Genomic DNA, 26,193 nt, shown 5'->3' with positions numbered 1-26,193 from the left:
ATCATAAGAAAGCATTAAAGCTTTTGGGAACAGCAGCCCTGAACAATGCTTATCAGAGGACAGAAATAAACATGTTTGAGTTATTTCACAATAAACTAATTGAAATTGTAGCCTACATAGTTTGTGCAATTACAATTATTTAAATTGAACGTTGACAGATATATTGATCATGTTCTATTCTGTAATGTTAATAGAAATCATACACTGTCAGAACAAAAAGGTTGCATTTTATGCATGCAACAGCCATTCACTGGCAGTCCCTTATGGCAGTACAAAATATTGCGCTAAATCAAAAGTTCAAATGTTACAAATAAGTTAGAATATTAATGTTGTAATACTGGTAGCACTAATATAAAAATGTGATGATATATGTTACAAAAAGAGTAACAATTTTGAAATGCGTTGATGGTTGTTTTTGATCTCAGTATTCCTATCAGTGTTGTATAAAGGTTTTTATGCATAATAGTAACCCTAGAATGTGATCAAACAGTTTAAAATAGCTGGGCTAAGATATATATAACTATTTTTACGACTGCAGAAATGTGTTAATTCAGTATACACATTATCCCACCGGCTACAATTGTGACTGACCATAAAATAAAACATTTTCACACACTTTTCCAAAAAAAAAAAAAGTTGATTTCTTCAAAGGGTTACTAATGACGCATCATTTGGATATTTTCATATCTGGGAAAAATTTGGGATTAAATGGGTTAAAATGCGTTAAGTGGTTTTCACTACCCATTTTACTCTTAGTAATTTAGTAATTTAATACATTTCATAATTTAAAAGTTTAGTGCAGAAGTATCGAATCGGTATCGATATCGACGATACTGCCTTGAAAAATATCGGTATCGTATCGAAAACACAGTACGGGGTATCGCCCATCCCTATTCTCAACCTCACGTCTGTTTGATGAACAAACACCTGACTGGAGCTTCATGTTTACTTCCTGTTAATAAACAAAGCTTCAAATCAGATGTCCATAGCAAGAAACACTAATAACTTCACATTACACCCAGTGTAATTTCTGCATAATTCTACACAGACTCTGCAAATTGCCCTAAAAAAAGGGTAAAATACCAGCAGTTACCGATAGGTTTGTCAAAGTGGTCGGATGCTTTTTTGTTTTGTTTTTGAGGAAATCATTTTTACAGAAAGTTGTACAAATACCGTACAACAGTATTTATTATTATTATTATATTTTATAAAACGGAGAGTTCCGGTCCTTGATTCCGATTGGTTGAGCCACGTTCGACGCTGTTGTAAATGACTCTACAAACACACACCTTTGTTTACGTTTGCGTGTTGCTCGCCAACCACTTTGTTGCAACCACAACTGATTCTCGTTTGGTGGAAGAATATTGTTTTTATTAATAACATTACACTTTATTTGCTCCGGTTTATTTTGTGAAACCTTACTACGTATATGGAATAACCGTTTTATAAAAACGGTTATTCCTTTCTTGGGGCTTCTTGGGGCTTAATGCTTTAATTTATCAGTATTTAATATTTATTTAAATGTTAGTACATTAATAATGTTCACTCATATTGTTACCATATACTCTATAAACATGAGTAATTACTACAATAAAGCAATAAAGAAGCTCCATATGATATTTACACAAGTAGTTCAGCAGATTTCTCTCTGCATGTACTTATAAGCATCACCTTCATTTTTAACAGAGTAAATAATTGAATAAATAAGTAAATATCAAGCAATAAATACAAATATTTGGCAACACTTTATTTGTACGCTGTCCTTGTTACACATTACATGCACAATACTTACTATTATAATAACAATTATGCATAATTGCATGCAAGTAACCCTAAGCCAAACCCTAACCATATAGTAAAGTACATGTAGTTCATTAATATGACTCAGTCTTTCAATGTATAATTACACTGTAACAAGGACACCTTCAAATAAAGTGTAGCCAAATATTTAATAAAATATAATAAATTACAAATTCTTATTAAAACATTTAATATAAACAAATCTAATTTGGCTACACTTTATTTGAAGGTGTCCTTGTTACAGTGTAATTATACATTTAAGTACTGAGTAATATTAATTAACTACATGTACTTACTATATGGTTAGGGTTTGGCTTAGGGTTACTTGCATGCAATTATGCATAATTCATAGTAATTATAATAGTAAGTACATGTAACAAGGACACCTTCAAATAAAGTATCACCTCTAATTTTATTGTTTTGTTATATTTAGCATCTTTACCGTGCAGAATACTGTTGGAGCTGCATTCATTTTTTTTTTTTTTTATGGTTACAGGGAGAGTTTTTCTGCATTCTCTTTAAATTCGTCTGATAAAGGAGTTTCCTGCACCGGACACTGATTAATCATCTCGCTCTGCAGGAATCATTTGGCTTGAATCGAGGGAAATCAATTTGATTTCTGATGCTCATTAGTCATTGGTTCATATTTACTCTGCTCTACCATGATAAACAGAAGTACAGGTTAAACAAGTTGTAGAGGTTTATTTTGGGGAAAGTTTGGAGGGAGGATGATGATAAAACGATAGAGAGGGTGATGTTTCACGGACACATCAGGCACGGCTTCACTTTCTTTTGTACCTGCAAAGACACATAAAAGACTTGAGATGAGACTTTTTTATATAAGAAAATTCACTCATTTTCTTATATAAAATCCATCAAGACATTAAGTTAAAATGTACCTAAAATGTACACTTTTTTCCTACTTGAAATAATTGCAAACATGTTTAAAATAGCTTCAGAGTATATAAATTTCACAATACAGACACACAAATGTATGAACCATTTTTATAAAATATTTGTGCATTTTCATAAAGTATTTAAAATACCCTTTTCCTTATCACACACTAGACTTGTTATTCTCTATGCAGTAATTTACCAATCTATATTAAATATATTATTAAATGATTAATCACATAATGGAATGTAGCAATAGATAAACAGAAGTGCAACAAAATGCAAAAATAAAATAAATACATTTCACACCCTTGTTAATCTTTTGTAATTGCAATAACTTGCATGATGTATTCAATTATTTTAGGATTCATTCATTTGTTGCTTTATGTTGTCCACTAAATTTAATTTCAAGGTGTGTATTTTATTTCATATGTCATCATTTACTTTTATATACCCAAGTAATTTAAATCCCTCCATAATTCCCAAACAATGCATTATATGAAAAAATAAATTAACGTAGACAAAATCAGTCTGTTCTCATTGACAATGCTCTGTTAAATGAAATTAAAGTCTGACAATACTAAAAATTTAGTTGCATATTTAATGGGGATGTGTTTTAGGGAGTTGATTGTAATAAATCTGACCTGGTCTTCGACTTGAAGCGTCCTCCTTTCTTGTTTGGAATGCCGAGTCTCTTCCTGTCCTCGAAGGACGGCCTAGACAGAGAAATCACTGTTAGACTCAGAGACAAGAACACAGAAGCTTGCAATCTTCAGGATGGCATGCAGCGGCACACACCCGGCTCTGTACTGCTTCAGAGTTTTCTTGCTGGTGTTCGTGAGCTCCTTGTCAAACACAGACTTCTTTCTGCCGCCCTTGTCTTTGGAAACTGGAAGAAGAAAGTTTAAGCAGTCAGAATTTGAATTCAAATCAACTCAAACGCATGTTTACCAATGCTCAGCCCATGCAGGAGGTTCAAGTGTTTATTTGCTGACCTTTCCTCACAGGTTCTTCTTCAGGAATGGCTCTGGCTCGCTTAGGCTTGCGATCACGCTTGGCGACTCGCTCGGCGTACATCTGAGACTTCAGCACCTCGAACTGAGCTCTCTCCTCCGCCTGGGGCACACACACACATTCTTGTATTTTGTGATTTACGGGGACTCTCCATAGGTGTAATGGATTTTATACTGTACAAACTGTATTTTCTATCACCCTACACCTAAACCTACCCCTTACAGAAAACTACTGGCAAATTTTGAATTTCATAAAACACCGTTTTGTATGTTTAAGCCTTTTGTTTTACGGGGACACAGGAAGTGTCCTCATAAACCATGTTTACGTTGTAGTACCCATGTCATTATATATATTAGTGTCCTCATAAACCATATATACCTGTACACACACACACACACACACACACACACACACACAAAAACACAAACACACAAACAAAACACACACGTTAAACATTCAAATACACAGATCTGACGCAGCATACGGTGGCTAGACCTCTATGATGATTCATGGATGCGCTACGAGAGCAAATTTAATTTCAGATAGCACAGTGATGTACAAAGCCAGGTCATAAAAGCATAAAGCCAAAAAGACAGTTTGATGAAATAATCTCACCGTTAACTCTTTCTTCTTGCCCTGTTTCAGGAACTGCGCACGTTTCTTCTTTCCTCTCAGAGCCAAATCAAAATCCTGCAGCGCTTTTGTCACTTTGACAAAGAAAAGGAAAATGAAAGAGCGTGACGAGATGATAAATGCAGACACACGCAAACAATTATTGAAATATTAAGAAAATGTATTGGAAATGTGACGGTTTAATGCACATCTGAAGCAGAAATGTGGTTATGACAAGTGGATTACATTTTCTCATTGCCGTGTTCACTATTGTTTTTTTTTTTGATCAAATTAATACTTTTGTTCATCAAGGACGCATTACGTTGATCAAAAGTAACAGTAAAGTCATTTATAATGTTAAAAAGATTTGTTCTTTTCAACTTTCTATTCAAAGAATCTTGAAAAACAAAATGTATCATAGTTTCCACAACAATATTGGGCAGCACAACTGTTTTCAACATTGATAATAATCAGAAATGTCACTGAAGACTGGAGTAATGATGCTGAAAATTCAGCTGCACATCACAGAAATAAATTACATTTTGATATATATTCACATAGAAAACACTTCTTTTAAATTGAAATAATATTTCACAATTTTATTGTATCTTTGATCAAATAAATGTGGCCTTAGTGAGCAGAAGAGACCGCTTTCAAAAACATTTAAAAAACTGAAATTTCTTTCACAAATTCAACTCACTGCGCTCTTTCTTTCTCTCCTCGTGCGTTTGGAACCACGTCCTGGGCATCTGTTTCTCGTCTGCGCCCTGTGTTAACCTCTTCTGAGCCGAACTGATCTAAACAACAACAGAAAAATGAAACACACACACAAACTGTTTACTACAGGAGGCAAAGTGTGTTTAATCATACAATCACAAGTGAACATTTGAACCAAACGTGAGAGTCAGACCTGCGCCTCTGAATGAGCCATTTCCTTTTCCTCCTTCTCCAAGCGTAACACCGCGTACACGTCCTTCTCCAGCTTCTCAATCAGATCCCGAAACTTCAGCACGACCTCTGAGAGACGCCCAGAAACACGCACTTTATTAACAGAGTCATCTTTGATACAGAACTGCATCAAAACAATGAAAAGCATTCCAGTAGTCTAGTGATAATGATTTTTAGCAATTGTGATTTATAGGGATTCTGCAGGTTTTGTAGAGATACAAGTAAGATTTAAGAGCGTTTTAAGATCATGCAAAGACACTTTAAAAACCACAATCAGTTACATTAGCAAAACATCCACTACTTTTTCAATCTTCTTACAAAAAATGAGTTTAACAGCTTTGCTCTCAACCGTAGGCTTAAGCCTAATCCCAGACTAAAGTGTAAGTCTGAGCTGTTTTAACTGAAAGAAACTAGCACCGACTGATCTTAAAATATATCAGTGCCTCTGTTCTGTCTCAAAATGCACACCAGTAATGTTTTTTCTAAGGCACGTTAATAAAAATTACTTGAATGTCCTAATTGAACTATTGCCTAGTCCTGACTTAAGCTAAGCCCTGTCTGTGAAACCAGGCCCTAATGTACTTTCTGATCACTCTACAAAAAACGTGATGCTCTTCCTTGGTCTTTTTTTTGTTTGTTTGTTTTCCAGTGCAAATGTCTAAAGACTCTTAAATCAGGTTATATTTACTTGAGAAGCAAAATGGCATAAATTAAGAAGTCTTGTTCTATGAGAAACTGCTCAAAATTAACTGCGTTTGTGATTAACAAAAAAAAACAATTATTTGCTAATGGAGTCGTGAAAATCAACAAGTTTTCATTCCCCATTGAGAGGTATTTTTTTAAAAACAAACTCAATTTTGATGTCTTGATTTAAGAATGTTTAGATATTTGTATGGGAAAACATCCAACATTTATTGCCATTACTTTATGAATTTAAGACTTTGTAATGTCTTAATTTGTGGAAGGACACCATGGATTTCGACCGATGTGCAAAGAACCATTCAGACAGATTTATCAGAAACAACCAACTCAAAAGAGAGATTTGGTCATAAGTTGGAACACAGTTGTGAGTTTAACTCAACACAAGATGAAGCATCTTTACCTTGAGGAATGACTCGAGCTTTGACGGGGGTTTTGGCTTTTTTAACGATCTCTTTCAGCATCTTCCTCTCAGTCTCACCCACGAGAGACACGGATCGGCCCACTTTCCCCGCGCGAGCCGTTCGGCCCACCCTGTGCACGTAATGCTTCACTGTGTTGGGCATGGTGAAGTTTATCACCTGCAAACACACATGCATTCACACATGTGTTCTCTGGGGTTTCACTAACGCGGATATTAGTTGCAAACTCATGAGAACTCACAGTTTTGACTCCCTCTATATCCAGACCTCTGGCAGCCACGTCTGTAGCCACTAAAATATCAATCTGTTCGTCCTTGAAACGCCTGAAGCACAATGATGTCTTTCATGCAGCAGTTTATTAAAGTCAAATCTTTGTGTTTTATTATTGCATGAAACTCACTTCAGACTCTCCAATCTCTGCGTCTGCGACAGGTTTCCGTGAAGCTCGCCAACCTTTAACCCCATCAAGCCCAGCAGGATGTGCATGCGGTGAGCCTGCTTCTTCGTCTGAGTGAAGAGCATCACGTGATCCTGAAACGTTCTGGTCAGGAGAGCTGCGGACAATAACGGGATTTAATACACGCGTTTCAGAATGAACTTGGGCATGGTGAAGTTTATCACCTGCAAACACACATGCATTCACACATGTGTTCTCTGGGGTTTCACTAACGCGGATATTAGTTGCAAACTCATGAGAACTCACAGTTTTGACTCCCTCTATATCCAGACCTCTGGCAGCCACGTCTGTAGCCACTAAAATATCAATCTGTTCGTCCTTGAAACGCCTGAAGCACAATGATGTCTTTCATGCAGCAGTTTATTAAAGTCAAATCTTTGTGTTTTATTATTGCATGAAACTCACTTCAGACTCTCCAATCTCTGCGTCTGCGACAGGTTTCCGTGAAGCTCGCCAACCTTTAACCCCATCAAGCCCAGCAGGATGTGCATGCGGTGAGCCTGCTTCTTCGTCTGAGTGAAGAGCATCACGTGGTCCTGAAACGTTCTGGTCAGGAGAGCTGCGGACAATAACGGGATTTAATACACGCATTTCAGAATGAAACTAAATCCGAGAACAAATTAGTCCAGGTTTGAAAAGACTCTATGACTCTGTTCCAAACCCTAGTGAGCTGCCTAACTAGACAGCACTTTTAGACATCGTAAGTTACTTCAAAACAGTAGGCAGCAAAATTGTTTGGTTTTGGCCATTGATATTGCATGCATTGGTCGCGATCCCCAAATGCTCTGCGATCAGTATTGTTATCCTTCATCAAGACTAAATGTATTAAAAATCTTTTTTCAGTAACTGTAAAAGCTAAATTAAATGATTTAAATCTTAGATAAGTACTAAAATGACAAACTAAACCTGAAAATAAAATGAATGCTGAAGAGAAAAATAAAAATCAAGTCAAAACAAATTGATTAAAAAGTAATAAATACATTTCAAAATTAAGTTAAAATGAAAACCGAAAATATATAAAAAACAAAAAACATATATACTATATACTAACATAACACTGACTGCAAGTAGCTAAAATAATTTTCTTCAAAGATGGACAGTTTCAAAGGAAAGATACATTATAAATATATTTTTTATTTCTATTTTTGATTGTAAATAGCTCAACAAGATGAAAAATTGCACATTCATAAGCGAGTATGCATATTTTGTGTTAAGAGGAAAACAGTAACGCCAAACTCTACTGGAATCATTGTGTCTTTTTGTGCGGTTCACAAGTGACTTACTATCAAGGAGTTACTATCAATGAAAAGCACTTGAAATCAGTCACTTATAAAGATGCAGTACAGTCACAACACCCCAAGTAGAGAGCAGACCAACAAGGCCACTCATTAGAGCACCTTACCTGCAACAATAGCCTCTCTGTCTCCTTCTTTATTGGGTCTGATCCTCACAAACTCTTGTCTGAGATACGGCGCCACGTCTGTATTACTGTTCACAAAGATCCTCACCGGCTGCTTCAGCGACACAGACGCCAGATCCTTCACCTGAAGGGAAATATGAAAAAAACACCAATATAGATGTGTTGCACTAACAGTCAGAGTCAAAAATAACATTCTATATGGCACACAACCCATATGATGGCTACGTTTAGTCTATAAGCTACATTGTGCAAATTGTAAAAATAACCCTGATTCTGTAATACTGACCTAATCAAACTGATACAAATAATTAAAATGACACTAGAACTGCCTGATATAACGATCACTGGTGCAAGTGTTTGGAACGGAATGATTTTTATGGGAAAACAAGATGATCTCAATTGTTTTTGTCAGTAGAGAAACAAAACAAAATAAATAAAATGATATAATTTATGTATTTATGCATTTTAATGCATATTTTTAATGCATTATTTATTTTTGTAATTAATGTATTATTAATGTATACATTTATTTTATGCATTTTATTTATTTTGATATATTCATTGATTTGATTTATATCTATCTATCGTTCTTATATTTTCACTGGTACATCCAATGTTTGGAACTGATAGCTATTTAAGGGAAAAGATATTTATGGGAAAACAAGATGATCTCAATTGTTTTCGTCAGTAAAGAAATTAAATTATAAACTGTGGTATTATGCAATTTATTTAGTTTTATTTTATGAATTTATTTATTCCTTTATGTATTTATTTTATGCACTTATTTTATATATTTAAATTTCTATATTAATTTACTTGGATGGATTTGTATCTATCTGTCTATCCGTCTATCCATCTATCTATCTACCTACCTACCCGTCTGTTTGTCTGTTTGTCTACCTATCTGTCTGTCTGTCTGTCTGTCTATCACTTTTTACTCTTATTACTTGCACAATAACCTGATTTCAACACTGGATACATCAAGCATCCATATACACGGACTGAAGTGAAGTGGAATTAAGTCGAGTAACGCTGTAAAGCTGAAGGTCAGCAGCATCACCTCTTCACTCATGGTGGCTGAGAACAGCATGGTCTGTCTCTGATAGGAGCACATCCTGATGATCTCCTTCATCTGCTCCTCGAAGTACTCGTCCAACATCCTGAGCCAAAGACACACGTCTAAATAACCAGCAAAGCACTGAGCAAGTCTGAGCAGTAGCTCTAGGAGTCTGGCTCTCACCGGTCGGCCTCGTCCAGGATGAGGATCTCGATCTGACTGAGCTCAAACGAGGGTGTGTTGTGCAGGTGGTCGATCAGGCGTCCCGGTGTGGCGATCAGGACGTCTGGCCCCACCCTCAGCGCCGCCTCCTGAGACTTCAGGTCCAACCCACCTGACAGACACGTCACAAACCTCTCACAATACTTCCCGCCTTCATTTCTAACAGTATATCCAAGTGTCTTATTTTAACATGTGAAAGAGAGAATTAAAGCAACAGAGCCGCTCTTAATCTGAGCTGTTATTTTTAACTAAAACAAAAAAAAATTATATACATATATATATATATATATATATACACATAAACAAATAAAGCTGAAATAAAAACGTAATTATTAGATTAAAAACTTGAAATAAATGCAGTCTTGACAAATAAACGAAATTAAATAAGTATAAGTTGAAGCACTAACATTACTAAACCAAAAACTGAAATAAAGATATAAAAAAAAGAATAAAACAAAATTAGCACATAGAATTGCTAAAACCTAAAAAAGAAATAAAATAACACTATTACATAAACAAATAAAGCTGAAATAAAAACGTAATAATTCGATTAAAAACTTGAAATAAATGCAGTCTTGACAAATAAACTAAATTAAATAAGTATAAGTTGAAGCACTAACATTACTAAACCAAAAACTGAAATAAAGATATAAAAAAAGAATAAAACTAAATTAGCACATAGAATTGCTAAAACCTAAAAAAGAAATAAAATAACACTATTAGATGAAAAACTAACACCATTTCTAATTTTAGGTTGAAGTACTAAAATTTTATTTTTTTTTTACTTAATAAATTAAAAATATATATATATATAAAAAAATGACAAAAGCACATAATTACTAATACTTTAAAACTAAAACATTTTAAAACAAGTTGTTTAAAAAAATGAACTAAGCTAAAAAATGCCAAGAGCACATAACAGTATTACTAAAACTAAAATAAATAGAAATTGACAAATATATAAATAAAAAAAATGACAAAAGCACAATTGTTTATTAAATAGTTGTATAATATTATTATATTAAATATAAAAATCTAAATGAATTCAAAATATGAATGAATACTACAGAAAATGAATCCTACTAAGCAGCAGGGCTCTTACCCACAGCCAGGCAGGTGCTGATGCTGGTGAACTGAGCCAGCTGGCGGGAGACGGAGTGCACCTGGATGCCCAGCTCTCGGGTCGGCACCAGAACCAGCACACGCGTCACCTGCGTCTCTCTGGGCTTGTAGATCAGACGCTCCAGCACCGGCAACATGAAGGCCGCCGTCTTTCCTGAGACACAGACAGAGAGGCGTCGAAACGAGTCACATCCATCCTCATTCATTAACAGAAAAGGCCATATTCATTCTTTCTTTCTGGTCAAATCAAACAGACAGAAGTCTCACCAGTGCCAGTGGCGGCACATGCACAGATGTCTTTTCCCAGCAGCCCCACAGGGACGCAGGCTTTCTGAATGGGAGTGGGCTGCTTAAAGCCCATAGTACTGATGGCCTGAACAAACACGAGGAGAACACTTCAGAAACGCTGGGCATCCTCTACTGAAGGCCCATGTTACATCATATGGTGCACAGTTTTATTTGGATGCAAATTATGTTTCTCAGCTGATAACAGACCGTTAAAACATTAAAAATGTAATGCAAAAGTAGTCACTTAATCACACCACATCACAAGAAATTCTCCAGGTCATTGTCATCAAAGCACTTGTACAAGCTACAGTAATTCTTTACACTGCAGCCTAAACCAACATTACTACGTCAAAAATGTCAGTAAAGACTGAGAAGCACTAGAAAATGATCACTTACATTGCTGCATATACATTAAAACTATATTATATGACATTATCAGAACTCGTTCATCGAAAATGTTGTCATGTTTGCTCATCAAGGCTGCATTAATTTGATAAAAAATAAAGTAAAAACAGTAAATCAGCATCATTACTGCAGTCTTCAGTGTCACGTGATCCTTCAGAAATCAATCTAAGACGCTGATTTGCTGCTCGAGAATTTGTGACCCTGGACCACAAAACCAGTCATAAGCGTCAATGTTTTGAATACATAAGCTTTCCATGGATGTATGGTTTGTTAGAATAGGACAATATTTGGCTGAGATACAACTATTTGAAAATCTGGAATCTGAGGGTGCAAAAAAATCTAAATATTGAGAAAATCATCTTTAAAGTTGTCCAAATGAAGTTCTTAGCAATGCATATTACTAATCAAACATTAAGTTTTGATATATTTACGGTAGGAAATTTACAAAATATCTTCATGGAACATGATCTTTACTTAATATCCTAATGATTTTTGCCATAAAAGAAAAATCTATAATTGTGACCCATACAATGTATTGTTGGCTATTGCTACAAATATCCCCCAGCGACTTAACACTGCTTTTGTGCTCCAGGGACACATTTCTGATTATTATCAAGACATTATAAATGTCTTCACCGTCACTTTTGATCAATTTAATGAATTCTTGCTTAATAAAAGTACTAATTTATTTAAAAAAATAAAAACCTGACCCAAAATTTAAAAAAAAAAAAAAAAAAAAAAAAAAAAGGACTGAAGAGATGGTTATTTTCAGAAAATAAAAACGTAATTTAAGATTAAAAAAAATAAACAATACAAAGAACATAAAAGGCTGAAAAGCATCACACATGCATGTGACGTCAGACTCGCCTTCAGTAAAGGTCTGGACAGATTCATGTCCTGGAAGGTGAGGTTCTCATCATACTGCGAGGCGTCTTCAAAAAACGCTTCAGACTGGAAGACAGCGAGAGAGAGAGAGAGAGAGAGAGAGAGGAGGAAAACACTGAGCAAACCTCCAGAACATCCCAAACACAGAAATATAACCGAGAGAATCCGTTCACACCATAAACAACAGCAGCAGCTCAACAGAACCGAGCCATACTCACAGTTTCTGCTGTTTTCCTCTTGCCTTTCTTCTGTTTTTCTCTCAAAGTGTCTGTAAGAAAAGAGAGAGGATGAAATATAGCAAATCTGTTCATAGAGAACAATAATAAAGTGTTTTTTTCAGTTCAATTCAAGTTTGTGTATAGTGCTTTTCATGATACAATCGTTGCAAAGAAGCTTTACAGGAAATTAAGTTTCTACGATATATTTAGTAGGAGCTTGTCAGTGGTGACTAGGGTTGTGACGGTGAGGAAGTTTTCCCACCGGTTAATCGACGTGTGACCACACCGGTATCACCGTTGGGGCGAGGGGGTGTTAGTTCGTTTGAGTTTCCACTCTTTTCTTCACTTCTTGGCTTGTAAAAGTGCCGTGCACATTTTACTTTCACTTTCAAAGTGACGCAATTCGGCGTCAAGCAATTGTTCATTTGAGTTTTCCCTCTTTTCCTCGGATTTCTTGGCTTTCAAATAGCTAGAAAAAGTGCCGTGCGCATTTTACTTTCACTTTCAAATTAGCGGCAGTTAGGCGTTGATTCAATTCAAGCAACAACAACATCAAACTCAGAACTTTTATTAACAAAACGAATAAAAATACACCATATGTGCCTAATAAAATAAATTACTTAGGCTATTAAATCGCGGTAACCGAAAACACCGTCTAATGCAGCAAGCCTAGTGGTGACTGTCAAATTGATGTATGGAAAAATTCAATTATTAATTGAATTCAATTAATGATGTAATCAAACAGATGATGAACACTATTAACAGCAATGATTATGTTGCAATCAAACTTGTAGCAAAATTTGGTAGTTTATGTTGTTTCAGTGTTTTGATTGACTGTCAATACACACCTGCTTTTTTGAGCACCTCTTCATCACCTGATGAGAACTCATCTTCATCTACCTCTTCATCATCATCATCATCATCATCATCATTATCTCCACCGGATTCTTCATCATCGTCATTTTCATCTTCTTCTTTATCCTCCTCTTCATCATCAATGTCGTTTTCCGGTTTAGAGGCTGAAGCTTCTGTTTTCTTGCTTTCTTTTTGAGTTTTTTCCTGCAAATACAAACCAACATTTCAGAAACATTTTAGTTCAACTTCAAATTTCATGTCACATACACAAAACCATAAAATAAAGAGTGGCATATGAATAACATTTTAAAAGATATCTGGTGGTCAAAACTTTGGATAAGATTTTTAAGTCTTAAGGCTGCATTTATTTAATCAAAGATACAGTAAAAATTATGAAAATGTTTTACAATTTAAAATAACTGTTTTCTATGTGAATATATCATAAACTGTAATTTATTTCTGTGATCAAAGCTGTATTTTCAGCATCATTACTCCAGTCTTCAGTGTCACATGATCTTCAGAAATCATTCAAGAGACATCAAGAAACATTTTCAAACTACAAAAGAAACTTCTTTCAAAAACATTAAATATGTCTGCTCTCTGAGGCTGCATTGACTTGATCAAAAATACAGTAAACAGTAATATTGTTAAATATTATTACAATGTTTTCCATTTGAATGCTGAACACATAGGCTTACCTCAATTTTGCGCTTTTTCCGCACTTTCTCGATCTTTTGGTCCAGAGTAGTGGGCGCTTTCTGGAAAAGCATTAAGGAGGGAAGAAGATTATTCAACGTGACTAACGTGATCAGCAGCCCTGAGCTGCGAAGTGAGAAGGTGCGTCCCAAATCGCATACTTATGCACTATTCTATGACGTTTTGTAGTATAAATGGTGTGAGTAGTGCCTTCACACTGAAACTTCCAAAAATAAAAAGTGCACTTTAAATACGCGGATGATGCACTTAACCGAAAAAATGAAGTGTGGAATGTTGGACACTTCATGCACTCAATTGTCGCAGCTTTAAAGAGATAGTTCACCCAAAAATGAAAATTCTGTCATTTACTCACCCTTGTGTCGTTCCAAACCTGTATGAGCTGCTTTCTTATGTTGAACACAAAAGAAGATATGTTGAAGATTGCTGGTAATCGAACAGTTGGCGGTTGCCATTGACTTCCATAGTATTTTTTTTCCTACTATGGAAGTCAATGGCAACCACCAACTGTTTGATTACCAGCAATCTTCAACATATCTTCTTTTGTGTTCAACATAAGAAAGCAGCTCATACAGGTTTGGAACGACACAAGGGTGAGTAAATGACAGAATTTTCATTTTTGGGTGAACTATCCCTTTAATTACATACTGAAGGGGGAGGGGCTATGAGACTCCGATTATGAATGACAAAATAACCTTATATAATTCATACTATACATAGTTGAGTACATAGTGCATAAGTACATAGTGTATGAGTGTATAGTGTGTCATTTGGGACAAATCTGTCCCACTCACTCTCTTCTTGAGCTGCGCCATCACGTCTGCCATGGCCCAGTCCTCGCTGTACAGTCCTTCCCGCTCGCCGAATTCAAAACCTGCGCTGAACTCTCCAGCGCCGCGGCCCTTCAGAGCGCGCTTCTGCTTACTCAACACGATGGGCTGCTCCTGACGACACACACCACCATCAGCTCACTTTAACAGCCTTAACATGGTGCACTGATGGTATCAGATGCCAATACTACGGTACATCGAAAAACACCATTCATCTGCTGTGGTATTTGCATGGTAGGGCTGCACGATAAATCGGAATGGAATCGAGATCGCGATTCGACAGAAGCTGCGATTGTCATGCGTATCTTTCAGTGAAGCGCGGTTCTGTGATCAGCAGTAAATCTCCATCCGAAGGCCAGAGAAACTCCAAATACGCCTCGCAGAAGAAACCCAGAAAATGCCTATCGCTGCGGCTGAATAAACAGAAGATTCAACTGCTTTCATTGATTCAACGTGACTAATAAACACACGACTACAGCAATATACGGTTTATCGGAGTTCTTATTATAATAATTTTCATTAAAATAAAGTATATTTATAATGCAATGCCTTTATCACTGCTTAAATACTATGAAATATGTTGCGTGCCTTATTCTGTGTAAGAAGCCACATCTCACAGAAGGATTTATTTCAAACACTCGACTGACATTATGAAATGAGTTTCGAGTAAAAATATGTTATTAAATGTGGTATATTCACATGCTTTCAGATGGAGCAGCATTTACTTCACAGAGCCGTAGTTCACCGAGAAGCTATGCAAACAGCTGTCATTATCGCAAGCGATTTCAGAATCGCGCAATAAAATAGTCTGCGATTATTATTATTATTTTTGCGTAACTTGTCATAAAAATTATGAAAATGTTTTACAATTTAAAATAACTGTTTTCTATGTGAATATATCATAAACTGTAATTTATTTCTGTGATCAAAGCTGTATTTTCAGCATCATTACTCCAGTCTTCAGTGTCACATGATCTTCAGAAATCATTCAAGAGACATCAAGAAACATTTTCAAACTACAAAAGAAACTTCTTTCAAAAACATTAAATATGTCTGCTCTCTGAGGCTGCATTGACTTGATCAAAAATACAGTAAACAGTAATATTGTTAAATATTATTACAATGTTTTCCATTTGAATGCTGAACACATAGGCTTACCTCAATTTTGCGCTTTTTCCGCACTTTCTCGATCTTTTGGTCCAGAGTAGTGGGCGCTTTCTGGAAAAGCATTAAGGAGGGAAGAAGATTATTCAACGTGACTAACGTGATCAGCAGCCCTGAGCTGCGAAGTGAGAAGGTGCGTCCCAAATCGCATACTTATGCACTATTCTATGACGTTTTGTAGTATAAATGGTGTGAGTAGTGCCTTCACACTGAAACTTCCAAAAATAAAAAGTGCACTTTAAATACCCGGATGATGCACTTAACCGAAAAAATGAAGTGTGGAATGTTGGACACTTCATGCACTCAATTGTCGCAGCTTTAAAGAGATAGTTCACCCAAAAATGAAAATTCTGTCATTTACTCACCCTTGTGTCGTTCCAAACCTGTATGAGCTGCTTTCTTATGTTGAACACAAAAGAAGATATGTTGAAGATTGCTGGTAATCGAACAGTTGGCGGTTGCCATTGACTTCCATAGTATTTTTTTTCCTACTATGGAAGTCAATGGCAACCACCAACTGTTTGATTACCAGCAATCTTCAACATATCTTATTTTGTGTTCAACATAAGAAAGCAACTCATACAGGTTTGAAACGACACGAGGGTGAGTAAATGACAGAATTTTCATTTTTGGGTGAACTATCCCTTTAATTACATACTGAAGGGGGAGGGGCTATGAGACTCCGATTATGAATGACAAAATAACCTTATATAATTCATACTATACATAGTTGAGTACATAGTGCATAAGTACATAGTGTATGAGTGTATAGTGTGTCATTTGGGACAAATCTGTCCCACTCACTCTCTTCTTGAGCTGCGCCATCACGTCTGCCATGGCCCAGTCCTCGCTGTACAGTCCTTCCCGCTCGCCGAATTCAAAACCTGCGCTGAACTCTCCAGCGCCGCGGCCCTTCAGAGCGCGCTTCTGCTTACTCAACACGATGGGCTGCTCCTGACGACACACACCACCATCAGCTCACTTTAACAGCCTTAACATGGTGCACTGATGGTATCAGATGCCAATACTACGGTACATCGAAAAACACCATTCATCTGCTGTGGTATTTGCATGGTAGGGCTGCACGATAAATCGGAATGGAATCGAGATCGCGATTCGACAGAAGCTGCGATTGTCATGCGTATCTTTCAGTGAAGCGCGGTTCTGTGATCAGCAGTAAATCTCCATCCGAAGGCCAGAGAAACTCCAAATACGCCTCGCAGAAGAAACCCAGAAAATGCCTATCGCTGCGGCTGAATAAACAGAAGATTCAACTGCTTTCATTGATTCAACTAATAAACACACGACTACAGCAATATACGGTTTATCGGAGTTCTTATTATAATAATTTTCATTAAAATAAAGTATATTTATAATGCAATGCCTTTATCACTGCTTAAATACTATGAAATATGTTGCGTGCCTTATTCTGTGTAAGAAGCCACATCTCACAGAAGGATTTATTTCAAACACTCGACTGACATTATGAAATGAGTTTCGAGTAAAAATATGTTATTAAATGTGGTATATTCACATGCTTTCAGATGGAGCAGCATTTACTTCACAGAGCCATAGTTCACCGAGAAGCTATGCAAACAGCTGTCATTATCGCGAGCGATTTCAGAATCGCGCAATAAAATAGTCTGCGATTATTATTATTATTTAATTGTGCTGATATCTTAAGGACTGCCGAAGACAGCTGACTCCTAATGTTTTTTAATATTCTTCATATTCTGTGTGATGGTCAGTTCATACTGATAGAATTAGTGAATTAGAATAATAAGACATCTGGGCTGTAACCGAGTAAATTAAATCAACACAGAAGCTGCATCTGAAGTGGCATTTAGACGCGTTTACACACATGTATGTTGTTTAACGCAAGACATGAATGCATTTAACCTGCAATTACAAATGCATAAATAATGTTTTGATATATTAAACATAAAACGTTGAATACTGATATTTGAAAAAAAAAAAATCTATAAAAAAAAAAAGAAAAAGCCGAAATTTGAAATTAAAACCGCCAGCAGGTGGCAGCAAATCACTGTTAATAAGTGAGTCATTGCGACTGAACCGAATCATTTAAACGCTTGATTCATTCAGGAATGAAACACCGTCATAGTAGCATAGTATTCGGGATGATTTTTGTTGGCGAAATAGAGCAAAAACAAGCAATATGGTGTCTAAAACGTAAGTCTCTTAATTAACTTATTGTTCATTGAATTCAATGTCACATTTGTAATCATGGTATTTTTTTGGAGAAAAACGGCACTCTTCGTGTGAAATTTAATAACTATATGACGTGGTATAAATATATAAATTTTCTGCCATCATGTCTTGAATTTTTGATCATTCTAAATGCATTTTAATAGCCTGAATCGTGCAGTGAAAGAAAACACACTAAATGCGCACGCGCACTAGTCTAGACTTCACGTAATGTGTGCGTGCGCTCTGTAGGGATGTTTTGAATGGTTTTTGTAAAATACTCGATAATGTCAAATCGCACATCGTTAAAACAACAATTACGATATTATCGCAGACGATATATATCACACCCCTACATGACAATCGCATTCGATTAATCGTGCAGCTCTATTGCATGGTGCACCAACGTACCGCCAAGAAAACCACGGTAAATGTTCATCAATCAGCATACTATAGTAACACCACTCAACATGACCAAAACACCATGGCACAATGTTAAAAAAAAAAAACTTTTTGGTGCATGAATGACAACCATCCTCATATACCACGATACTCCAAGACACTTATACTATGTTATTACCAATGTGCAGTCCAAATTCTACAATGGTATTAACATGGTATCACAGTTTGTGCTAAAAAAAAAAAAAAAAGTAAAAAACACAGTATTGCCATCAAGCATGTACACAAAAAAAAAGTTGTGATAGAATGGTATTGATAAAAAAAAAACCTCAAAAACACAGGATTGACATGGTATGCAAAACATTAAATTTCCACAGTATGAGGTTCAAAACACAGTATTACTATGGTATATCAGCAAGTAACATCGTATTATTATGATGCACAATGCACATAAAAAAAACATGGTATTACCATAGTATGACACTCAAAACACCGTATTACAATGATATGCCACTAGATAAAATATTATTATCACGATGCACATAAAAACTTGCCATTGCCACAGTATGAGGCTCTAAATACAGTATTACTATGGTATTTCATATCACTGCTCTTTTGTTGATTTTGATTGCTTCATTTGTAAGTCGCTTTGGATAAAAGCATCTGCTAAATGACTAAATGTAAATCAACAGACACAAAACTAGCGCTGTCAAATGATTAATCGCAATTAATCGCACACACAAAAAAAGTTTTTGTTGTGTATTGTGTATATTTATTATGTATATATATATAAATACACACACACATATTTTGAAAATATTTATGTATATACACATTATATTCTTACATATGTAAACCAAAACTTTTATTTTGAATGCGATTAATCGCGATTAATCGTTCGACAGCGCTACTCAAAACACGGTGCATCCTTAAGCAACGTAGTACCATGATGATGCACATCAAAAAACGTGCTTTTACCATAGTATAAGAATCAAAACATAGCACTACCATGGTACAACCTCAAACAATATAGTATTACCATAATGCACACCCCAAAGCATAATAGAACCACAGTATAAAGTTTAAAACATAGTACTGCCATGGATTCAACATCAGATAACATGCTGCACATAAAAAATAAACATGGTTTTGCCAGGCTCAAAACACAGCCCTACAATAGCACATCATCAAACATGATTTACCATGGTACTTTACACCTCGACACATGGTGCATTCTCAAACAACATAGTATCACCACAATACAGGCCAAAGCAAAACATGATGACACTCAGATAGCAGGAAGATAAAGTGAACTTACGGCTTCATCGTCAGACGCTGAGTCCGGATCCTCAGGACCTTCATCATTATCATCGATAGTTCTGATCAGATCCAGATCTGAAAACATCTTTGTGCCGCACTCGCCAAATAAACTTCACACGCTCCTGATTAAAACAGGCGATACTATATATAAATATATATATACAAGTATATCGAACTACCTAAGGGAGACGTGAGCTTACAGTTTAATAAATCATAAATATAATCGTGTCTGTTGACACACTAATAGCGTGCAGTGCTGATTTCCACACGTGCGTCGCTGAAGCAGCGGATCTGCGTCATTCTCTCACGGCTCTTGATCAGCGGCTGCGGCGGCCTCATGAGAGCACACTGACACCTAGCGGCGCGGAGGACGAGACCGCTGCTGCGGACGCCTACACCAAATACACCAAATAATGATCTTTAAAAAAGCATCATATGACCCCTTTAACAAAGTCATTTCAACACAAAATTATACGATTAAAATTATATGAAGTCAGTTAAGACTGCAGATGACTGCATATGTACATTAAAGGGTCTCTGAACACAAAATATGATTAAAACAAACAAACAAAAAATAAATATTGGAAAATGGCATCTCAGGAACCGCACGCCAGTGGTTTGAGTCTTATCTCTCAGATAGGTCCTTCAAGGTATCTTGGAGAGGTGAGGTGTCCAAGTCGCTACATCTAGCTACTGGGGTGCCTCAGGGCTCAGTTCTTGGACCACTTCTCTTCTCTGTCTACATGGCATCACTAGGGTCTGTCATTCAGAAACATGGCTTTTCATATCACTGCTATGCTGATGACACTCAACTCTACCTCTCATTAATTTAGTTTAATTGGTATCAACTGAAAACAAAACACAGAAGTCATTAAAACATAAATGTCAATTTGACACTTTATTTTATTTTTTTTTAAAAAGGAGGAAAGAAATGACAAAATACAAAAAAACAAACTATACAAGAACTTGCAGTCAAACTCTCCCATACAAGGAAAAGATGCATTTCATTCATCTCAGTCCCACGCAGAGGTTTAAGGTCTGGGAGGACGCATGCCTGGAGGAGGAGGACCTGGTGAAACACAAAAGGACAAATTCTAATTCAAAATCAGACAAGACAAGACAGAGAGACAGAGAGAGACAGAGAAAAAAGCTGCTTATTTGCATGTGCATTTAAACCAGATCCATTTAGCCAACCCGTCAATCGCGTTTGACTGGAAGATCTTTATCACTGTTCCAGTAAATCCCGATCCGAGATGTTCAGGATCTACTGGGGCAGTGATAAAGCAAAATACGTCACACATGACGTTAACAGAGGCCAGAGACGCTGAAGACGGATGCAAAGAGGAGAGCAGCTCACTCACGATGGTCGACATATAGGAAGAAAATATACATATTGAATTGGGGGTGTAGGGTTATATTAAACGCATCACTGAAGGGAACTGACAGTCTTGAGAAAAGTTTAGATGGCAATGCATTTTCTTTTTATATCATGGCTGTTCCATAAGCGCCATCTGCTGTCAGAGAGTGAACCTGCGTCTCAATCTCGGATGATTCTATTATAGATCAGCGGTCTCGATCGGTCTTCTGTTTTTGTTTCATGCAGATATTTTATGTAGCATAATATTACAAAGCTAAAGTCAGACCATTCTGTTTTTGTATCATTTCAGGATTTAAAGCAATCTAATTCAAACAACTGCTCGTTCAAGGTGTGTAGCATCTTTGTTTGGATCGTGGTTAGAACGCAGTTGTTGCCTCTAATTTCAAATGTCTACAGATATTTTTGTTCAAGGTCAGTTTGCTTGTTATAGAGCAAATATCCAATAAATAAATTTGCTTAAAAAATAAAAATCAGCAACCAGAATCGGCCAATTTGCTGGATTTGAAAAAAAGAAGATAAATCTGAAACAGCCATGATCGGCGCATCACTAATTAAAATACTAAATAAAAGGTCTCAAATTGGAAGTACAATCTGGGCTGTCTTTTTCAATAAATTCTTCAATAGGTAGACCTAGTCTTTCATAAAGGACAAGGTCAGGGATCTTGTGCTTAAAAAAAAAAGGCTGCTGACCACTGGCCTAAATGATCAGATTTTCAATTCCTAGAGATGTAAAAAAACTTTTTTTTTTTTTAAACCCACAAAGGAAAATATCTAAAGACATAAATCAACACCCAATAGTGAAATAAAATATGAACAGAAATAAAATATATATATATATAAAAAAAAAATAAAAACTTCAGCTAGTTGCCAGTGCAACACTTATTTTAACTTGAGAGAGAGAGAGAGAGATATATATATATATATATAAAAACAATAAAAAAAAAACTAAAATTGAAACTTTCACAATTCGATTCTCATTCACAAGCTTGCGATTCAAATCCTAATTCGATTATTTTGGGGATATATATATATACATACATACACACACATACATACATGAGTCAGTTGGTACTACATTACTATAATATTGAAAGTTAAAACTGACTTTTTTTTTTTTTAAATGTTAAGACCATACATCTGCTTAAATTACACAAGTTTTTATAATAAAAAAAAGTTACATTAACAATATTTCTACTTCAATTATTTTTTTTGTTTTTAAATAAACATTTAAATGGTGGCTGTCAAACAAATTAAAGACTGATATATATATATAGATCAAATATTTAGCAAAATGCCCCTCTCTACAGTTTATTTTTCTATCTGACTAATGAGTTTATGGTCACCAAATGTTTCTGAGGTAAATGTGACGTTACGTGACATTGTTTACAAGCCGTTATATTGACGTCTTTGTGCAACTGAAACACTTTGATTGAGCGACTACATGAGACAGGCTACGGATTGTAAAGTTGTACTCTTTCTTTTAACTTACCTTCGGATGTTTAGTCATGTTTATTTTGTGCTGAAACTAGTAATAAAGCGGAGGAGATGATCAGTTCACTGAGGCACTACAGCGATCTGTCAGTTCACATTAAACAGCGCCAAAACGGCATTTATTGTTTGAATACTGCAATACAATGGACAGAATTTGAAATCTGAGACTTGGTTTCATATTAAAAGTACCAAAGCACAATGCTTATTGCGATTTATTGAATGGGAGGTGCCCTTCAATGTTGTGTCCACTAACTGAAAACAGGCTAGACTAACCGATTCTTGGGATTTAAGAATCAATATCGTTCCGTAAAAACGAGAATCGATTAAAATCGAGATATCAATATTTTTTACCCAGCCCTACTATATAGACATAAGAACTACTAAAAACAACAAAAGCACAACAAAATAACTTGCCTCTCAGTCCAGGAGGTGGCGGCCTCATGCCAGGAGGCGGCATTCCCATCGGAGCGCCGCGGCCGGGCGGCATCCCCATCGGCGGTCCCATTGGCGGCCGCATGCCTGGAGGAGGACCCATCATACCTGCGGCAGAGGGAGACGTGAGCACGAGGGTGAAGCTTAACCATCACGTCACATGATGACAGCCATGTGATTCTGAGCTCAGTGTAATCCTGCTACCACTCGAGTAGATTCGTCATCAGCCTCAGAAAACATTGATGTCATCACAGCTGCCGAATCAGCACAGCCATCAGAAAGACACAGCAGCAGAGAGAGAGACTCACCCGGAGGAGGCGCTCCTCTGCCCATCGGAGGAGGAGGTCCACCCCGGCCCGGAGGATACTGCGTGGGAGCTCCGGCTATACTGGCCCCCACAGCGACGGCCGCAACCGTGCCTCGCCCCTGAGGGGTCATGACCTGAGACGGAGAGAGAGACCATGTTTTACACAAGAGAGCAACGGTTCGGTTTACTTTCAAATGCACAAAATGACAAATACAAAAATAAACTGAATAGTAATAAAATTATTAAAACAATAGTAATGGTTATTTATTTTTATTGCCATGTCAGCATGTAAGGCTATAGTCCTGGCATAAACTGAGTTACAATAATACAAGAATTACATAAAATAAAGACCAAGATAAAAAATAAAAAAAACAATACAGAAGTCAAATTATACTTGATTTTTTACAAATGATAAATTCTAAAATATTTTCTGGTAAAATCTTACTAAACAAGTCCCTGAGTGAATGCACTTGATTAAAAATAAATAAATAATAATAATTAATCAATATATATATATATAATAACTATATTAAGTTATAAAGATTAAGTGATAAAATATGAAAAATATAAATTAAAACCATTTTAAACAAACATTATATAAATTAAATAATCAAACCATTAACTAGAAGTCTAAAATGGTGACAAATAACTAAAATATAATTAACTAAAACCCATAAAAAAATACATTTAAATTAAAACAAACAAATTGCATCACAATTAGATGTTAATGTTTGTTAATGTATAAAGTGTAAACGTGTAAAATATTTTAGGGGGAAAAAAATGGTTTTAATCATGTACCCGTATATAGATAAATTAATAAATATTCATGTTTTGCAGCACATACTGCACCCATACTTACTGGAGAAGATTAAAAAAAAATTTAAATAAAGTATTTATTGCTCATCCAAACAGTTGTGGCATAATTTTATTGCACTGCCAAATTTCACAGATTTTTTTTATTAACACATTAGTGCGTTTAACAAGAATTACATTAAATAGTCAAGTTAAAACAACTCTGAAACAATGGCCCACAATTGACAGCAGAAAACTAAATCGTCTCATAAAATGAGAACAAAAGTAGGAAAAATAAATTAAAAATTCTACATGTAAATTGTGTACCTGCTGTGATGGCCCCCCGACTCCCCTCACGGGGCCGGCGAGTCCAGCGGGGGCCTGTGCCATCGGAGCTCCGGCGGGAACGCCTCGCCCCGCAGCTCTGCCGACCCCCGGACCCCCAGCAACTCCTGCCAGCGGCACGCGGGCGATGCCAGTCTGAGCACACAGAAACAGCACATCACTCTCTGCATTCACAACAAACCATTCATCAGACTCAGAGCAGACTCACGTCTTTAGGAGGGGGTCCTTCTACAGTCATAGAAACCAGATTCTCTCCTCGGAGCAGAACCAGACCCAGAACCCTCTTCTCCTCTCGCTCCGGCTGCTTGGAGTTCTTGGGTCTGTGAAGGACACAAATAGTTAAATCCTGATCCATGAGTATGGAATAATTGATGACGGGCTGTTGAATTCTTAGAAAACAATGCCCACCTCGGAAAGTTTAAGTTACCTCACAAACAGCGCTGTTGTTACCTCGCGTGTGAGAAGTCATGTAGTTTGCTAAACTATCTTACTGCTAAAATATGTGCAAACTGTATGTATGCGTGTCTGTAAGTGAGAGAGTGGGAGAGACAGAGTATATGCTTTCCGTACATAAAATGTAATTTTATGGAAAAAACACGGAAATTATCTGTCATTTTTATCCTATTGTTTATTATATTTTTTTGTTTGGCCGGTGTGTCGTTGTGGGTTTTAGTTCTTTTGCTGTTGTAGGCTGTAAGGACCTTTGAAACCACTCCAATCATTTGGTGAAGTGATATGCACGTGTAATGCGGTCAAGAGCTGCCTGGATCTACGTTTGCAGTGCGTTTCCCTGAAAGTAATTGCACACCTCAGAACGTTAGTCAGCCAATCAGATTCAAGCATTCAACGGCCCCGCAGTATAAATATAAATGTTAATAATGCACTGCGTTTAAAGGTCCCCTGAAATGCTTAGAAACATGCAGCGTTACTCTGTGTTGACGTCATTTTAACTGAAACAGGAAGACAGGGCGGGACATATCAAGCAGCCCCGCCCCTTTTTAAAATAGCCAATAGCGTTCGTTTATATCACAGCTTGGGCTAAAGCCGTTCAGAGCCGTTGAGCTCCGTATGCCAGCCACAATCTCATCCATATTGCTATAAAATATAGCATTCTGTGTAGAATTCAAATAGCTCCGATACATTTTGTGGTCTGCGCCGACCCGTGCATGTGATCCACTCCGTGCTATCGTGTCTCTGGACTGGAGCAGAGTGTGTGCGCGCGGTGCGGTGGTTAGCGTGACACAGCGCCAAACCAGACTTTTCCCCCCCTCAAACAGAAGCATATTTGCACTGTTTGAATCGTTCCCTGTCCCCTATATAGTGCACTACGTGCCATTCACTGTACAGAAAATACAAATTCTGTGGACAAATGACCGATTTCAGCAGCGGCTTCAGCGTCTATTTTATAGTGTAGGGGGCGGGGCTTCGGATTCTAGAGAGCATTTGATTGGACAGAAAGTTTGATGAGAAGCTGAAGTACGATGTGACGTCAAAAAAA

At 36.6% G+C, this 26,193-nt stretch overlaps 2 protein-coding genes across 3 annotated transcripts in view; both read right to left on the bottom strand.

The window, feature by feature from the left end:
• Nucleotides 1-2,271: 2,271 nt before the first annotated feature.
• On the bottom strand, nucleotides 2,272-20,259 carry LOC107553908 (probable ATP-dependent RNA helicase DDX27). 2 transcript variants are annotated; one of them, XM_016236257.1, is made up of 22 exons: nucleotides 20,219-20,259; nucleotides 19,949-20,084; nucleotides 16,831-16,980; nucleotides 16,021-16,080; nucleotides 13,312-13,522; nucleotides 12,464-12,513; nucleotides 12,228-12,311; nucleotides 10,935-11,040; nucleotides 10,648-10,821; nucleotides 9,507-9,657; nucleotides 9,327-9,426; nucleotides 8,249-8,390; nucleotides 6,790-6,943; nucleotides 6,631-6,712; nucleotides 6,371-6,548; nucleotides 5,231-5,337; nucleotides 5,021-5,117; nucleotides 4,324-4,415; nucleotides 3,690-3,810; nucleotides 3,493-3,583; nucleotides 3,339-3,410; nucleotides 2,272-2,598 (listed from the first exon to the last, which is right to left on the bottom strand). In XM_016236257.1, exons 2-22 carry the CDS (start codon nucleotides 20,033-20,035, stop codon nucleotides 2,583-2,585), a joined length of 2,325 nt encoding a protein of 774 aa, XP_016091743.1. In that variant the 5' UTR covers nucleotides 20,036-20,084; nucleotides 20,219-20,259; the 3' UTR covers nucleotides 2,272-2,582. The 2 variants fall into 2 exon arrangements, with proteins under 2 accessions (XP_016091743.1, XP_016091744.1); XM_016236258.1 differs by lacking the exons at nucleotides 6,631-6,712; nucleotides 6,790-6,943 and adding exons at nucleotides 7,093-7,174; nucleotides 7,252-7,405 and having other exon boundaries at nucleotides 19,949-20,257.
• A 635-nt stretch (nucleotides 20,260-20,894) lies between these two features.
• The window catches only part of LOC107553909 (small nuclear ribonucleoprotein-associated protein B'), a 7,941-nt gene continuing 2,642 nt past the window's right edge, over nucleotides 20,895-26,193 (bottom strand). Inside the window, exons 3-7 of the mRNA XM_016236259.1 lie at nucleotides 24,904-25,015; nucleotides 24,678-24,830; nucleotides 23,560-23,692; nucleotides 23,234-23,359; nucleotides 20,895-21,019 (exon numbers count right to left, since the gene is read on the bottom strand). Coding sequence (XP_016091745.1) covers nucleotides 20,982-21,019; nucleotides 23,234-23,359; nucleotides 23,560-23,692; nucleotides 24,678-24,830; nucleotides 24,904-25,015 — 562 coding nt within the window. The 3' untranslated portion in view covers nucleotides 20,895-20,981. The remainder of the gene's footprint in view (nucleotides 21,020-23,233; nucleotides 23,360-23,559; nucleotides 23,693-24,677; nucleotides 24,831-24,903; nucleotides 25,016-26,193) is intronic.

This window comes from Sinocyclocheilus grahami, unplaced genomic scaffold, assembly GCF_001515645.1.
Source record: "Sinocyclocheilus grahami isolate Dianchi unplaced genomic scaffold, SAMN03320097.WGS_v1.1 scaffold485.1, whole genome shotgun sequence".
Taxonomy (NCBI): Eukaryota; Metazoa; Chordata; class Actinopteri; order Cypriniformes; family Cyprinidae; genus Sinocyclocheilus; species Sinocyclocheilus grahami.
This window is presented reverse-complemented; position numbering and strand designations above follow the sequence as displayed.

Excerpts from the sequence above, each read along its gene's own strand:
- LOC107553908 (XM_016236257.1), bottom strand. The coding sequence starts at position 20,035 with ATGTTTTCAGATCTGGATCTGATCAGAACTATCGATGATAATGATGAA. Across the intron at positions 8,391-9,326 it reads CAGCCACCATGAGTGAAGAG|GTGAAGGATCTGGCGTCTGT; the intron begins GTGATGCTGCTG and ends ATTTCCCTTCAG. Across the intron at positions 3,584-3,689 it reads AGAAGAACCTGTGAGGAAAG|TTTCCAAAGACAAGGGCGGC; the intron begins GTCAGCAAATAA and ends TTCTTCTTCCAG.